Source organism: Rhipicephalus microplus, chromosome X, assembly GCF_043290135.1.
Source record: "Rhipicephalus microplus isolate Deutch F79 chromosome X, USDA_Rmic, whole genome shotgun sequence".
Classification (NCBI taxonomy): domain Eukaryota; kingdom Metazoa; phylum Arthropoda; class Arachnida; order Ixodida; family Ixodidae; genus Rhipicephalus; species Rhipicephalus microplus.
The window spans coordinates 335980373-335994539 of NC_134710.1; the positions used below are offsets into that span (position 1 = coordinate 335980373).

Here is a 14167-nt window from a genome sequence, read left to right on the forward strand (position 1 = left end):
TGGCGGCGGGGGTGCTGTTGTGCCTCGCCCAAGTTCCACGTGGTCTTCGCGGCCTGCTGGCACCTGGCAGCTGTTGATGAGTCAACCCTGCACCGGGACGGCGACGGACGCGGACAATCGGGAAAAACCACGTCGCCGGCTCCTCTTGACACAAAAGTCGTTGGCCAAGCTTTTGTCAGCCGCCGAGAGCAACACTCCGAAGCAGCGTCGACCCAGCAGCTGTACGGGGTATTCTGCCTTGCTTGAGTCAACCTGGCTGCATCAGGGAGCGACTTTGCGCATGGGATTCCACGTCATCTCACTGTGGTGCCACGCTGGCGCGTGGGGTCTCCCTCACCAAACAGCGAACTGGGCATGCCTTGCCCCCTTTCCTAGGTTCAGAGGGAGGCGGTGTTTGGCTTTCCCTCTTCGGGGACGGAGAGGAAGACGACGATCTCATTGGAGTATCCTGCGCATAAATTTTCTTTGCAAGGGATCTTGGGAAGGCGGACGATGTATAAAAACGCTAGCGCAGAGGCGCTCGTGTGTGATTCTCTTTTCACGTTGTACCACGCTACCATGTAAATACTGTATATAAACATTTTTTTCTCCTTCTCCGGCTTCTCTACTCGTCCTCTCCGGGGACTCGGATGGCCCGAGTCCGCACCACGCTACCCAAAGGCGCAACAGTACATAAGACTCTACACGTTGGCAGCGTCCGAGCGTGCGTGCCAGACTTGCGCCACGAGAGCCCGGTGGCATGCCTCAGTATTCGCTCTGTCCGTATTTTAACCGTTCAATTCGGAGTTCATGAAACGTGGTGCCAGTTATCACAAAAAAGCAAACGCACACACAAACGTGCAAGGACGGTCCCTGAGCGTGCACTCACTCTCAGCCTCGCAAGTGCAGTGTAGCGTGCGCACGAATTACGCGCGATTCGTGGGGACAGCGGTGGACGGTCCCTTTCGGTGTCCTGTCACTGCGGGGTATTCGCCAGCGCTCTCCGTCTTCCTGGCGCGTCTCTGTGGCAGGATACAGCGACGTGCCTTGTCGGTGTGGCTTTAACAGGCGCGTCTTTGTGGCAGCTGTGGCGGCGCAGTGCGGGTGGGCTTAGCTCCTCCATGTTAATCGAAAGGACGCTCGACAGCGTTCGCGTGGAACGCCTCGATGGTGACTCGGAGGGACACGTGCCGGCCATCTGGGGAGGACCCCGTCGTCGATGTACACATTGAGTGGCGACCTCGCTCTACATACTGAGGAGCTTCCGACAGGGGCGTTACCAGCAGGGAGTACAACGGGAGGGGGGCGGGGGTTGGAGCCGCTGCCCTGATACAGTTATCGTCTGCTCCGCCTTCCTATAGAACAAACACTGTCAAAACGTGGCACATAAATTGCCCACCTTCCAGCACCCCTGAAAGAACTCACTTATACCCCCCCCCCAATAGAAAAATCCTGGTGCCGCCCTGGCTTCCGAACTTCACTGGAAGGGCCAAGCGCGAAGTTTTTGCTTTGTTGTGCGAGTCTCTTGAATTCGTTTTGCACGCACCCTACTTTTTCTCACGACGAATTACCGGCCAGTTCGTAATATTCTGCCGTCGTAAACGCAAGTTCCACTCCTAAATGCGCCATGGCCACGTTCACTGGATGGTATACACTGTGCTCGTGTGCAAGTAATAGCATAATCAAGCGCAACTTACAGGATGTGTCACGTTCATCGGGCACATATAGCTTCAAGCTATGCCCAATTCGAGAGTGCATTCCGCCATTTCAGCCGCCTCGGGGGCATACAGTGGTTGCGATGCTCGGCTGCTCACCGAGAGACGTGAGTCCCGGCCGCGGCGATCGCATTTTAATGTTGGCAAAATGTGAAGGGCCGTCCTCAGTACCGTCCTCTGAAATCGCACAGGCTGTTTTAAATCATAGAACAGTTAGGAACAGTGGTACGACGCACTTAAGAAATTAAAAGACGCCCGAGTGGCAGTGTTTTCTCAAAAACAGTGGTTGTGTTGTTGCTTTGTAAACGACAATTTCCATTTAATGCACGCTGCTCCACTCCTCATTCGTAAGCTCTTGTAATCGCTCGCCAAACGCAACATCACTCAAATCATACTGTCTAGTTAACGGCACTGAGATCACTTATAATAAAAGGTGGTTGCTTGGTATGTGCGGCTTAACGTGGTTATGAGAGGTTTCTCTACGTCCTCTGAAATCGCACAGGTACCGTGCGATTTCAGAGGACGTAGAGAAACACAGGCGGTCTAAATTCTCCAGAGCCCTCCACTTCGGTGCGCCTCTCATAACCACGTTAAGCCACACATACCAAGCAACCACCTTTTATTATAAGTGATCTCAGTGCCGTTAACTGGACAGTATGGTTTGAGTGATGTTGCGTTTGGCGAGCGATTACAAGAGCTTACGAATGAGGAGTGGAGCAGCGTGCATTAAATGCAAATTGTCGTTTACAAAGCATCAACACAACCACTGTTTTCGAGAAAACACTGCCACTCGGGCGTCTTTTAATTTCTTAAGTGCGTCGTACCATTGTTCCTAACTGTTCTACGATTTAAAACAGCTCAGACGTTTGTATAAAAATGTTTCTTTCTCATGACAATACTAAGCGACACTATCAATGTTTTGAAGATTTCATTAATTGAGAAATGAGGCGCACAGTCACGCATACTCAATCAAAAAGCACTTCTGCAGTCTACGTACGTTTTCGTACGAGACCGAGGGCTTTGCTAGCATTTCTCACACTTTCATGATAGACCACCAAGCATTTTTCTGCATATTACACGACTCGTTCACGGACGAAACCACAACGAGGAGCATTTTTTTCAGCCGATACGCAGCAGGCCCCCCGCTTCCGAAAGTCAGTCACCAAGTCGCACAGAGACTGCGCAGTGCCAGTCGAGCCGCTGGTTGCGGCGCATCGAGCGTAGTCACGGTTCGAAACCCACGAGACCAGCTGTTGCTTCCTTCGGTGCGCGTACGCGAGGTGGCAGGGCAGTCTTCGTAGTTGCTTCCCCTCTGCAGTCGCCGTCCGCATTGCAGCTGGTGTCGGCCCCGTCCGATTCCACGCCCCAGAGGTTTGAGGATGGGCGTGCACCACGTGACGTGCCCGCGGCCCCTCGTCTCCTGCTGCTCAAGGCCCCTCGTTTCTGCAGAGTTTTGCCGGTGTAGTTTACAGATGCGTAGAAAAAAAAAAATGCTCACAGGGTTTCTTATGCCTGAAACGTCTCGAAGACGAAATCCTTCTTCTATTTCTTTTCAGCCGATTTATGGCACTCTCCCACTCCTCCGGAAGTTTTCTGCACCTAACTTGATTTTTCACTGCCTCAGTGATTGGCCCACATTCGAACAAGCGTCGATTTCATTTGGTGACGTCATCATGTGAATACGACGTCCCAAGAACTGGCGGTCTATGACGCCATGATGTGACAATTTTTTTACATCGCTTGCGCCGGCTACGCCTACATTTAGGTCTTTATGATGGCATCTAAGACTTTCGCCTTAAACATTCAATTCTGGAGCCTTACATGGCATAACCACTATACAATTATGAGACACGCCACAGTGGGGGACTCGATAAGCATTAATTTATAGACCTCCTGGAGTTGTTTACAAGGCAGCTAAATCAAGATGCACGAGTGTTCACAGACACGTTTTGTTGTAATCTACGGAGAATCACTCGAGAAAGTTTTGAAGTTGGGCAAGCTGCTGATTAAATATGTGAAAACCTGGAACCGCAGAGAGCGTATGCATTTGGGGTTGGCTGCTTTGTGAGTCAGTAAGGCGATAAGCGCACTGGAAGAAAGAAAGAAAGAGAGAAAGAAAGAAAGAAAGAAAGAAAGAAAGAAAGAAAGAAAGAAAGAAAGAAAGAAAGAAAGAAAGAAAGAAAGAAAGAAAGAAAGAAAGAAAGAAAGAAAGAAAGAATTAGAAGAACACTTTTCCTTTGCTCGTCCCTGGCTAATTAAATGTGCTAATCGCCTTCATGACCGAAACTGACCTAGCTCACCACCTTGTTTAGCTGTATGGCTTCGCGATATCGCAATGTTCTTGTTCACGAACATCAAGATTTTGAAAAGAGAGAGCTACATGAGGAAAATGCACTGATGTTAACCGAATGGGACACTTCATTTAAGCCACTGCGGTATGCCATATGGCCCCATTCAGCCTCGGACGTCCGCTCTTCCTCCGTCGTCTCGCATGCCCATATAATACAGTGCGCAATCAACAGGACCTCTCCTTCGCATTGTGAAGCATGGCTAAAGTTCCGCGCGTGCGTTTGGAATCCCAGAAGTCCTGATAAGCAGAACCTTTTGGTGTTTCTCAAATGAAAAAAAAAAAAAAATATGCCAGAGTGACGGTCGGTTCTGGAGTAGCATCCACGTGGCTTCAACAATGCGAAAACTAAAGGGGGGAGGATAGCGAAGGTGAGAGGGTAAGCGTTCGCCCTATCGAGGAGTGGTTTATTCAGTATATGGACCCTTTAGTCTTCATCCTCTCATTTTAATGCTGTTTCTCAGGTGACCGAAACCGGTGAAGGTGCTTCACTATACTTGTTCATACGTTCATACTTGCTCATACTTGTTCGTTCATACTTGTTCATGCGTTATGCCTGTACAAACGCCTGCAGCTTGCGGCGGGGCTTGTTCCTCGGCGACTGCGGCGTGCACTCGCTGGATGTAATGTAACATACGGATGATGTGCGACCATCACGCGATAGAGGCGCCGCGCATTTTCCCACGATCGTGTGTTGTATAGCGTCTGCCATCTCTTGCTGCTTCGCCCTGCAAATGAATGCGCCGTCCCACGTACGATAACTCACGTGACCGCTGCGAGAGGCTGATCCAGATGGGCAGTCGTGAATACACCGTGCAGCTTTGGACCACGTGCGTGCTATAGAACACGAAACCATTTCGTTATTGTTTACCGCTGCCAGACATGTCTGACATCGCGCAGCGCAACTTAGGGCATATACCAGTGGCCACCGTGCTAGCTGTGGGCATTTCGTGGCCGTCTTAGGTTGCGCTGCTCATTGCACATACCTATATGCCGTGTGAACAAGCACTGATCTGTATGATTTCAGCGTCCCTCATAATCGCATTGTTGTCTTGGGACGTTCCACCCGAGAGGTTATTATCTTTACGATTTCAATATATGTTTTTCTCGGATATACAAAGTGCTGTCGTTATTGTATTCTTTCCACCCATAATTTCGTTCTCTGTCATACAGTCATCTTCACGCTCGTCATCTCTCAAATAGATTGTTCTGCCGAGGACGCCGGCTTTACGTTCGCCTGAGCATGCAGACGAGTCGTTCCGCGATCGGGAATGTGTATACCTTATAATACGGAAGACTGCATGGTTACATCGGCGGCCCGCAAGAACGTTACTCTGACAGGGAGATGCCACGCCCGAGCTAACGAACTATTCGTGCACCGCATATATATGCTATCGGCTTATGAAGGCGACGCCTCTCGATCTAGCGTCATGCACCTGTACGTTACAGTAAAGATGGCGTTATAGATTTCGGTGGAACAGTCTCTTCTCCTTCTCTCCAGATATCTCAATGAGATGAGGTTTGCCGCGGCGTAGTGTAAAGTACACGTCGGAGCGATCTGTCAATGTTGTGGGCTCTGTGTACACCCATTTGCGACAACCTCGAATGCGCTCCCTCCGAGCGCCGTCGTATAAATGTTGGAGACGTCTCGGAAACAGCATGACGGTGCGAGTGGCATCACCGCAGAAAAGGATCACGGAAGAGCGCAGAACGGCTTAAGCCGGAAACTCTCGGAACCCCGAGCGGGCTGAGCGGCCGTGCACTACGAGATTATATGATTCAGAGCATCGCCCGCCGTGAGCCATTCCCAGCCCGTTGAATATGCATCCCTGCTGCGCGATCAATCACTTTTGATGTGCGTGGATCTGAGCGTGGGCCGTGCGTATAATGCGCTCTGCAGCAGGCCAGCAGCAGCGGTGACAGTGAATTGATATGCGACAATAAGGAGCGGCCACTTCTTGCACTCGCGTATCCCACAGCACTGGTGTACACAGTCTACAAATAGTTTCGGTAAATCGAATTTAATAGCGACTCCTGCTGTACGATTAAGGGAGTTTTGAGGTGCTCAAGGAGCAGCTGAAAAAACCCAGCTCCGCAAAAGCTCTCGCGCGAGTATACGCTAAAGATTCCCTTGTTATCAATAAGCGCATCACCATCAGGAGAGCATTTAAAGCGGTGTCGCAAGGACTTTCACCGTGCTGGGCAGATTCGCCATGTGGAATTACGTTGCAACGCTACATATTGTAAAGGCCCCCCCTTTCCCCTCAGCAGTGGTCTGGTGGTTAACTTATTTGCACGATTGTAAGTCGATTCAAACGAAAGTCGACCCCACTAAAATTGCACCGCCCCCCATCTACACACACACAGGGTAAAGGGTGAGCAAATTTTGAAAAGTAAATTAATATGCGATGTTGCTGAAAAAAAAAAAAAACACGCATTTCGGTGTGCAGAGGTGGCTTCTTAACAGTACTTTAAAGCCACGCAGAAAAGCTAGCTTCGCAGCAGTACGCGCGGTAACTTGGAAAATTTCCCGCGAATGGTTGCTGAGGGTGCGTGTTGTAAACGAGAAAATACGGTATGAGTTACAGGTGGAGCCGGGAAGAAAACATAATGTTGTAACCATGCCACTGCGTGACTTATTTCTAGTATGTCACGGTTGAAAGTCGACCTTACAACCGAAACTAGTTTCTGTTTCGATTGTAAGTCGACCCCCACTTTTGATTTCAAACTTAAAGTGGCTCGACCTACAATCACGTGAATACGCTATGGTGCTCGACTGCTTACCGACAGTTCGTGGGATCGCATCGCGGCCGAATTCGCGATGAAGGCGAACAAGTTTGAGACTCTTGTATAATACTTGTAATAATATAATAATATAATAATAATAATAAATAATATAATAGCCACAGATGCTTCAGTGAATGATCAAAAGGCAGGCGTAGGCATTGCCTCTAATTAACTTGATATGGTCCAATCTCAGTGCGACTGCCTGATTTTACTCCAGTTTTTGAAGCGGAGCTTGTGGCGGTTATTTTAACACTTCAAATACTTCCGTCAAATCAAAGCAGCGCAGTCATAATGACAGATTACCGCTCAGTTTATGCAGCTGTGACAGCTTCTGGGAAGCCTCGGACTCTATGGACATTTCGAACATTAGTACCTCCGCAGTTGAGACACTTGAAGTTACTGTGGGTACCAGGTCACTGTGGATTAAGATTGAATGAACTGGCTGATTCCTTAACATGAGCCACGCTTGATGACCAAATATCACCCGTACTGCCAGAAGTTGAATATATAACCGCAATAAGATACAGAAAAATCAGCAATCTACACTGATATGATAGAAACAATAACTACACGAACAGAATATAACCTCCTCAAGTTTCCAGGCGACCCCTGTGGAGTCAATCCAGAAAGATCGAAGTTTTGTATCTAAATTTCACTGCCGTGTCCCCCCTCTAAATCTATATTTACACAAATCTGGTCAGGTTATATCACCCCTCTTTGAATTCTGCGGAGAAATAGAAACAAATGAGCATTATCTTTTATCTTGTCGCTGATACTCTATACTTGAAAAAAAAAAAAGGCTTCTAGTTATTCCCTTTTTAAAGATAGGTGTTAGATTGACGGTGGAAACTGTACCGAACATTGGTACCTTAATTTCAGCACATTGCCGCAGATGCTTTCAATGCCGTTTGCGATTTCATTCAGGTATTCCAATGTACCCCATTGTAATCGCCAATCTAATAATTACCATTCTACATAATCAAAAAGTGATAAAAAATAGATTCTGAATAATTAGGTGAAGAAAACGCAGCTGTGTGGTCATCTCAAAATCTGAAATATCAAAATATCTCAAATTACCTTTTCTAATCCCCCCCCTTCTCTATTTCTCTGTGTTTTTCTCTTAAATTAGTTAAATTTTAATATAAATTCTTTCTTACACAAAGTTGTAATGCTCACAGAAAAAGTACTCTACGCTTTCTTGGGCAATTGCCCTGAGTAGGTATGAGCCATTAGTTCAAGGAAAAAAATAAATAAACAAACAAACAAACGAGGCTGTTCTAATAAATTGGAGCATTCGGCCACCCACTCGTTGAGCAATTGGCATTGTATGACGCCTGGTTGTTCCTTTGCTGTTGTAAAGCGCTTTGTTACTGATAATAAAGCTATTCCTTTCCCGACATGAAACCTACCTAAGGCCAGTTTGCAACGAAGTTTCAAGAATCTCTCTGTAAGAACCTTTCTAGGGGAGCGAGGTTTTGATATGCCATGGGGATCCGACTGTCTAATCTGTAAACAGCCGGAAACAATCGACCACGTTTTTCTACACAAGGAGGACATTTACAAAATAATTTCCGTTAGACCCTCATGGAATCAAGTAGTTAGCAATAGGGAATGACGACGGGTATACCATTTGATTTAATCTTGACTACTGCCTTGCACAGCATATGGCGCTCTCGAATGGCTGAATTTCAATGTGACCCGGACAGGAGACCAGCGGGACAGTATTTTAAAGAAAGAATACGGAGGTTCCCCGAGGTAGTAAGAACGAGTGAATGTGTTCCTTCATAGTTTGAAAGGGCAGAACAACTGCTTACTATGAGAGAATGTTTAAAGCGTGATGTCCTTTAGCAGTGCTTGATGGGCGTGTTAACTTTTGTTCTGCATTGTAATACATTTATCTTGTCCCCTTGTACGTGACGTCCAACCAGAAGGGAAAAAAATCGGCGTGGCTCTGTAGTAGAATACTGGAGTGTCACACGGAGGGCCAGGGTTCGAATACCATTCTGCCCTAGTATATTTTATTTAATTGTTTTTTCTTATTTCGCGTGATAGAGTTACCATAATGGTTACGCCGCCGCTTGTCAACTACGGCGCCAAACTCGATCCTTATGATCTCATAACAGCTTTCGCCGCGCCTCGGTTCTGTGGGCAGACCTTGTACTTATTGTTAGGTTGTAACCGACTATATTTGCGGATGCGCTTGTAGTGACAAGCGTCAGTGTGGCGATAGTGAAGAAATGTAGCACGAAGGAGAGAAGGGGGAAATGGAACGCCCACTGATGAAAGCACTCTGGAAACGGGCGCGACACGGTGGCGCTAGCGAATAGGCCGGCCAGTAAAGAAGTAAACGCTTCGCAGACGACGGCTTCGCTTGTTCTCTCGGTTATTTCATCTCTCGCCGTCGTAGTCTGCTGCTCGCGAAGAGATGCTTTCTTCACTCTCCCTACCGGCTGCGCCTGGCTTCCTGCTGCTGCAGGGCGTTTCTCCGGCAGCTAGCTTCTCTTCTGCGATCCGTGAACAGCGGAGGAAGAAAAAAGAAGCAGCAAGACAGCAAGAAATGAGAGAAAACTCGCCAGGCCGAAAATGACGCTGCACCATGCTACCTTATGGGTTACAGAGATTAGCGTCTTTTCCTTACCTCAAACTACTGCGCACAAAATTGTCCTGCAGACGTCTCAAAAGAAGCACCGTCCGAATACGAAAGAAAACGCCTCGGCTGAGGCCCTTCACGAGTGGCGAACGACGAGAGAAGGACGGTGAAAGGGACCCGAATCGCGTAGCTTTGTACGGACGACGTGACAGCCCGGAACTCAAGGAGACAGTCGCATTATGCTTTGGCAGTTGAAATGTGCAGTAAGAAACTAAAAACAGTTACTAATAACGTGAAACGTGCCGACACCCTCAGCAAGTAATGGAAGCTAGCCAGTGATTGCCTTGCACGCTCAGTAATTATGGAAGTATGATTTAGGCTTAATAAGGCGAAGCATATAATATGGCCCTTTATATTAAGGCCACCAACAACGTTTTGTCGGGTTCGCCATTTCAGAGAGGCCTGCAAAAAAGTTGACCCGCCTCACCTTTCTAAATAGCCGTAAACTTGCGTACGCCCGCGAATGGGCAATAAGTATGTTAATGTCGCGCCTGACATTAACAGGCACACTATAGGATTAGGTCGCCGCACAAGAAAGGGCAGCGTACCCACGCACCCCGAAATGCCAGTGACCGGGGAAAAAAACAGAGCGTCGCCTGCCGCACCCGGGGTCGGCATATCGATTGCGCTGACGTCGGGAGCGACAGCGCGTAGACGCAGGCACACACACCCTGACCCTGCGGCGCCAGTGGCCGGGTGCCCTTGCGGGCGCGTAGCCTGCGGCATACACGCTCATCCCAGACTCCACGTCCCCCTCTCCATCTTTTTCTCTCAACAACGAATGCCCCGATTAGCCTAGGAGCACGCCAGTTCAGATGCTTGGAATTGGAAACTTTCGCATCGTATTTCATTATCTAGACTGTTGTTTTTCTCCCTCTCACCCTCAAACCTTCACCGCGTTTTTCCTAACAGGTGTGCAAGTTTCAAAGATGCTTCTGGTGTGCACCTTATTTTTATTATTACACCTGCGCGCCACTCCAACATTCTTTTCTATATACTCTTAACCTCATGGACGACAAAACAAAACAGAATAGCGATAACATTTCTTTTTTCATACATTGATAGAGAGTAAAACGTCAACCATGCAAGGCAGCCATGTTTCCCTGACGTCACAGTAACTCACAAGAACCTCTACGTGTTCGTGAGAACGCAGGCAAAAGAAGACTACGCACTGTTGCTGAACACAGAACAGTCTCTATTGACAAACATTTTAGAGCTCAAGATATCACAAGCAGGCTGCAAGTCAATAACGTTAGTGCCGTTGCCACGTAACAACACACTTGTCGCTACTTGAATAGCTTCAAGTCCTTGAAGAACTTCTGAACATCGGCTTTGGCGTACGGTTTGGTCGCGAGGCAGGTGGGGATGTTCTCTGGCTGCTCAGTCCACAGCTTGTGATCGATGTTGGCAGCTTCCAGCTTTTGAGACAGGGCGATAAGCTTGGAGTCCGTCGGGGCCGCTAGCACCACCTTGTGCATGTCATCCACGTTTTCCGTGTAAGCGACGGTGTTCGGATCGTTCCGAAAGATGTGCAGCACAGCGGTGCAAGCGTGGCACGCCTGCGCTACTACGGCACCGATGGGCCAGGACAGATCCGTGAGCAGATCGCTTCGAACTACCACGTATTGCACGAACACACCACCGCTTTTACCCGTGGGCGCTGCCATTTTGATCAAGCGTTCGTGGATTCGGCTGGCTTCGACTAGGCTAGCTCACTGAATGCAAGCGAGCGCGCCAGCCCGCAAGCTGTCGACGCGGCTGCCGCGCCACCTCTAGGGTCGCTGTGAATCTAAACAACAAACGGCGAAGCGAGCGCGGGTTTTAAATGTCGGTATTGTGGCTCACATTGGTACATGCCGGGAAAATCGATCACTTCTGCTCTGGGTAAATTATTCTACGATTGTTATAGAAGCATGTTTTTAGTTAGACACTGTTAGTACACCGCGAGCGACGACTGTTCTATACGCATATATACCGAGGCAGCAACTGCGGGCTAACTCGTAAAATGAGACACCTAACGCTTGTGCGGTTTTCACTGCTAACGTTTTTGTTCTAAAATAGACGCTTTTGTACAAATTTCGTACACACGTTTTCTAATGTGCTGACCGTGTAGCTAGTGCAACTTGAGCAATACAGTGAGATGAACGTGGCGGTGGGCGTGACGTAGCAATAAAACGCGACTATACGCCACAATACCTAAGTAATTTGCTGTTCTCGTCATATATGACAACAAAAACAGCCAAGAAAAGTAATCATAGTAAAACCACGTACTGCAATACTGAGAGACCTCGATCCAACAAGCTGCTTCGCAGTGGCCTGGTGTGTTGGGTCTTCGGAGCAGAATCACGGCGCGTAGGAAGCAAGCAATCTTGCCCTATAGCTCAGATACGCGTATATATGCTCGCATCAAGCCGTGATCACTAGGTCTTACTGATTTTCGGTGGTTATAACTGAAGACAGGGACACAGTGCACGAGGCCCACAAAAAATCACAAAAGCGAGTGCAACCCGAAATCAGTATGCAATTCCGACTAGCCATCGAAACGTCGCCATACGAATTCCGTCACCTTTGCCAGCGACATTTTATTCTTAATTCTTTTCATTGAATCGAAGATCACAAAGCGCATATTACTCTTGGCATGGTGACATCTGAAAGTTTGCCCCATCACTTCGTGTGTTGTATGTTCTCGCACTTTTATGTAACGTCAAGCTCGGTCGCTATGTTTTCTTGGCCCATGGCACTGCAGCACTTGTGGCCGCAAGGCGTTCTGGCATCACAGCGTCATCATAGGAAATAACAGGCATGAACTAACAAGAGACGTTATCGAGGCAGAGAAGATGTGTACATCAGTACTTAACTGTGTCAGCATTCCCACCCTTGGGCTGTGTCGAAAAGGATAAAATTTGCCGAGATTTCAAAATGTTCGCGCATGGAAGTTGAGTGCTTCTTTAATAGCGCGCGCTATTCTTAGACGGGCGCTCGTCTTAGTTCCTGCTCTTGTCATGTGTCATTTTTTTTTTTTTGCGCTAAAGGTGTAACCAACAAACCAAACTTCCCACTTATAGACGTCTGCTCAGCCAATCAGAAAGAGAGCAAACTTGCTAAAAAATGAAGCAGCCGCTCAACGGAGTGAAGTGCGCGGAAGTTAGATCTGCTGAAGAATATGAATATTGTTCACACCAGTGATAACCTTGTGCCGGAGATACGCAAAAAGACAAAAAGGTAACGAGACCAGTATCGCGCATTTTAAGTACCGCCTGTTGTAGATTCACTTTTTTCTTTCGTTTTACACTCACAGTGGCGGAGAAGCGTCCTAGTTGCCAGGGGGACGTCACCCTGGAGGACGTACTGTCATCGCTGCTGGCGCTGGCCGACTCGTCGCCGTCCCAATCGCGACTCGGCACGCCATCGAAGCCTCCTGCCAGCCCAGTATCACCGGACATACGTCACGTTTGTGAGTATACTATATCGTATACCCACTGCTTCCAAGCGGGCCTATATAGAGGCCAGAGAGGTTCTCCCTTACTTCCCGATTGCCCCAAGCGAGATAATAAAGCCTTCAGAGTGCATTTAGCACTGAAAATGTTAGAGCTAGATGCTATATAGCGCGGAACATGTTCTCTGGAACTGCAGTCGAAGTACAGCGTGTTCGCACACCGTTAGAATTCATGCATTGATTCCAAAGGTACCTCTCTTATCCCTTTCCTCAAGATTGTTTTCACACTTCATCATCTATATTTCCATGTGTACAGTACATATAGCGTGTACGTGAAGAGACGGATTAGGAAGTGGGGAAGATTACTAACTGGACTGTGCCATTCTTTTTTTGCCAGCTATTTCCTCCCTACATACGTACTTTACTGTACATGCGTAGATACGTACTTTACTGAAAGTATCATGATACTTTCAGCAAATAATGGCACAGGGCACGGAAGTGCACACGTAATTGTTAACGATGTTCACTGTTAGCTCCCGCTATGTTCTCCATTCTACGGCAGCTTGTTATCGCTAAAGAAACGAAGTTTCTGGCCTGCCTGCACTGCTGTTGTAGACAAGCCAGTCGATTAGTACGTATCACGTGATGCTTTTTGCGGACGTATTCTTCGAGCGTTTCCGCACATCTAGCGTCCGTGCGCGGATGAAAAATTAGGCCTTCTCTTTGACGAGCCGGACAGAACCGCTGTACGCACATAAAGTGGTGTTGCCTATAGTCTCGAGCGTCACATGAGGCCGTTCTACCAGAAGATAGCCCGCCGAGACGCTCAGGACATTCATAGTAAATTATTCAATTTTTAACATTCGCTTCGCGTAATTGCCAGTATATATAGCACCACACAGTGCGCCCGACGTCATCTAAATGATTCTCGGTCGTGCAGCGTTCGCGCTGTCCCCTTCCAAGGGCAGCGTCGGCCTGCTACCCGACGCAGGTCACCCGTACGGTCGGCGTTGCAGCGAGGGCATGGCGCGTCCCGCCACGCCCATCTCCATCCTGAAGCACGAGAACAACCGCTGGATGGGCTCCGCTACGGCCACCGCCGAGGCCGCCGCACCGCTGGCCCACCAGACAGCCTGGGCATCGGCCGGCGACGTCAAGATCACTGTGCCGCTCTCGCTCGACCGCTCTCCAGACCCGGCAGCGAAAGAAGGTGAGGGCTGTACGCATCGCACTCTGGTATGCGCGTCACTTTG

The 14167-nt window shown here is 48.5% G+C and overlaps 2 protein-coding genes across 2 annotated transcripts in view; one reads left to right on the plus strand and one right to left on the minus strand.

Annotated features, from left to right (window-relative positions):
• LOC142775333 (uncharacterized) overlaps window positions 1-14167 on the plus strand; it is a 111197-nt gene that overhangs the window by 87723 nt on the left and 9307 nt on the right. Inside the window, exons 3-4 of the mRNA XM_075876683.1 lie at window positions 12777-12932; window positions 13855-14124. Coding sequence (XP_075732798.1) covers window positions 12777-12932; window positions 13855-14124 — 426 coding nt within the window. The remainder of the gene's footprint in view (window positions 1-12776; window positions 12933-13854; window positions 14125-14167) is intronic.
• On the minus strand, window positions 10653-11200 carry LOC142776294 (putative peptidyl-tRNA hydrolase PTRHD1). Its single transcript, XM_075879694.1, has one exon. It carries the CDS (start codon window positions 11143-11145, stop codon window positions 10765-10767), a length of 381 nt encoding a protein of 126 aa, XP_075735809.1. The 5' UTR covers window positions 11146-11200; the 3' UTR covers window positions 10653-10764.

Coding starts and splice junctions, on each gene's coding strand:
- LOC142776294 (XM_075879694.1), bottom strand. CDS start 11,145: ATGGCAGCGCCCACGGGTAAAAGCGGTGGTGTGTTCGTGCAATACGTG.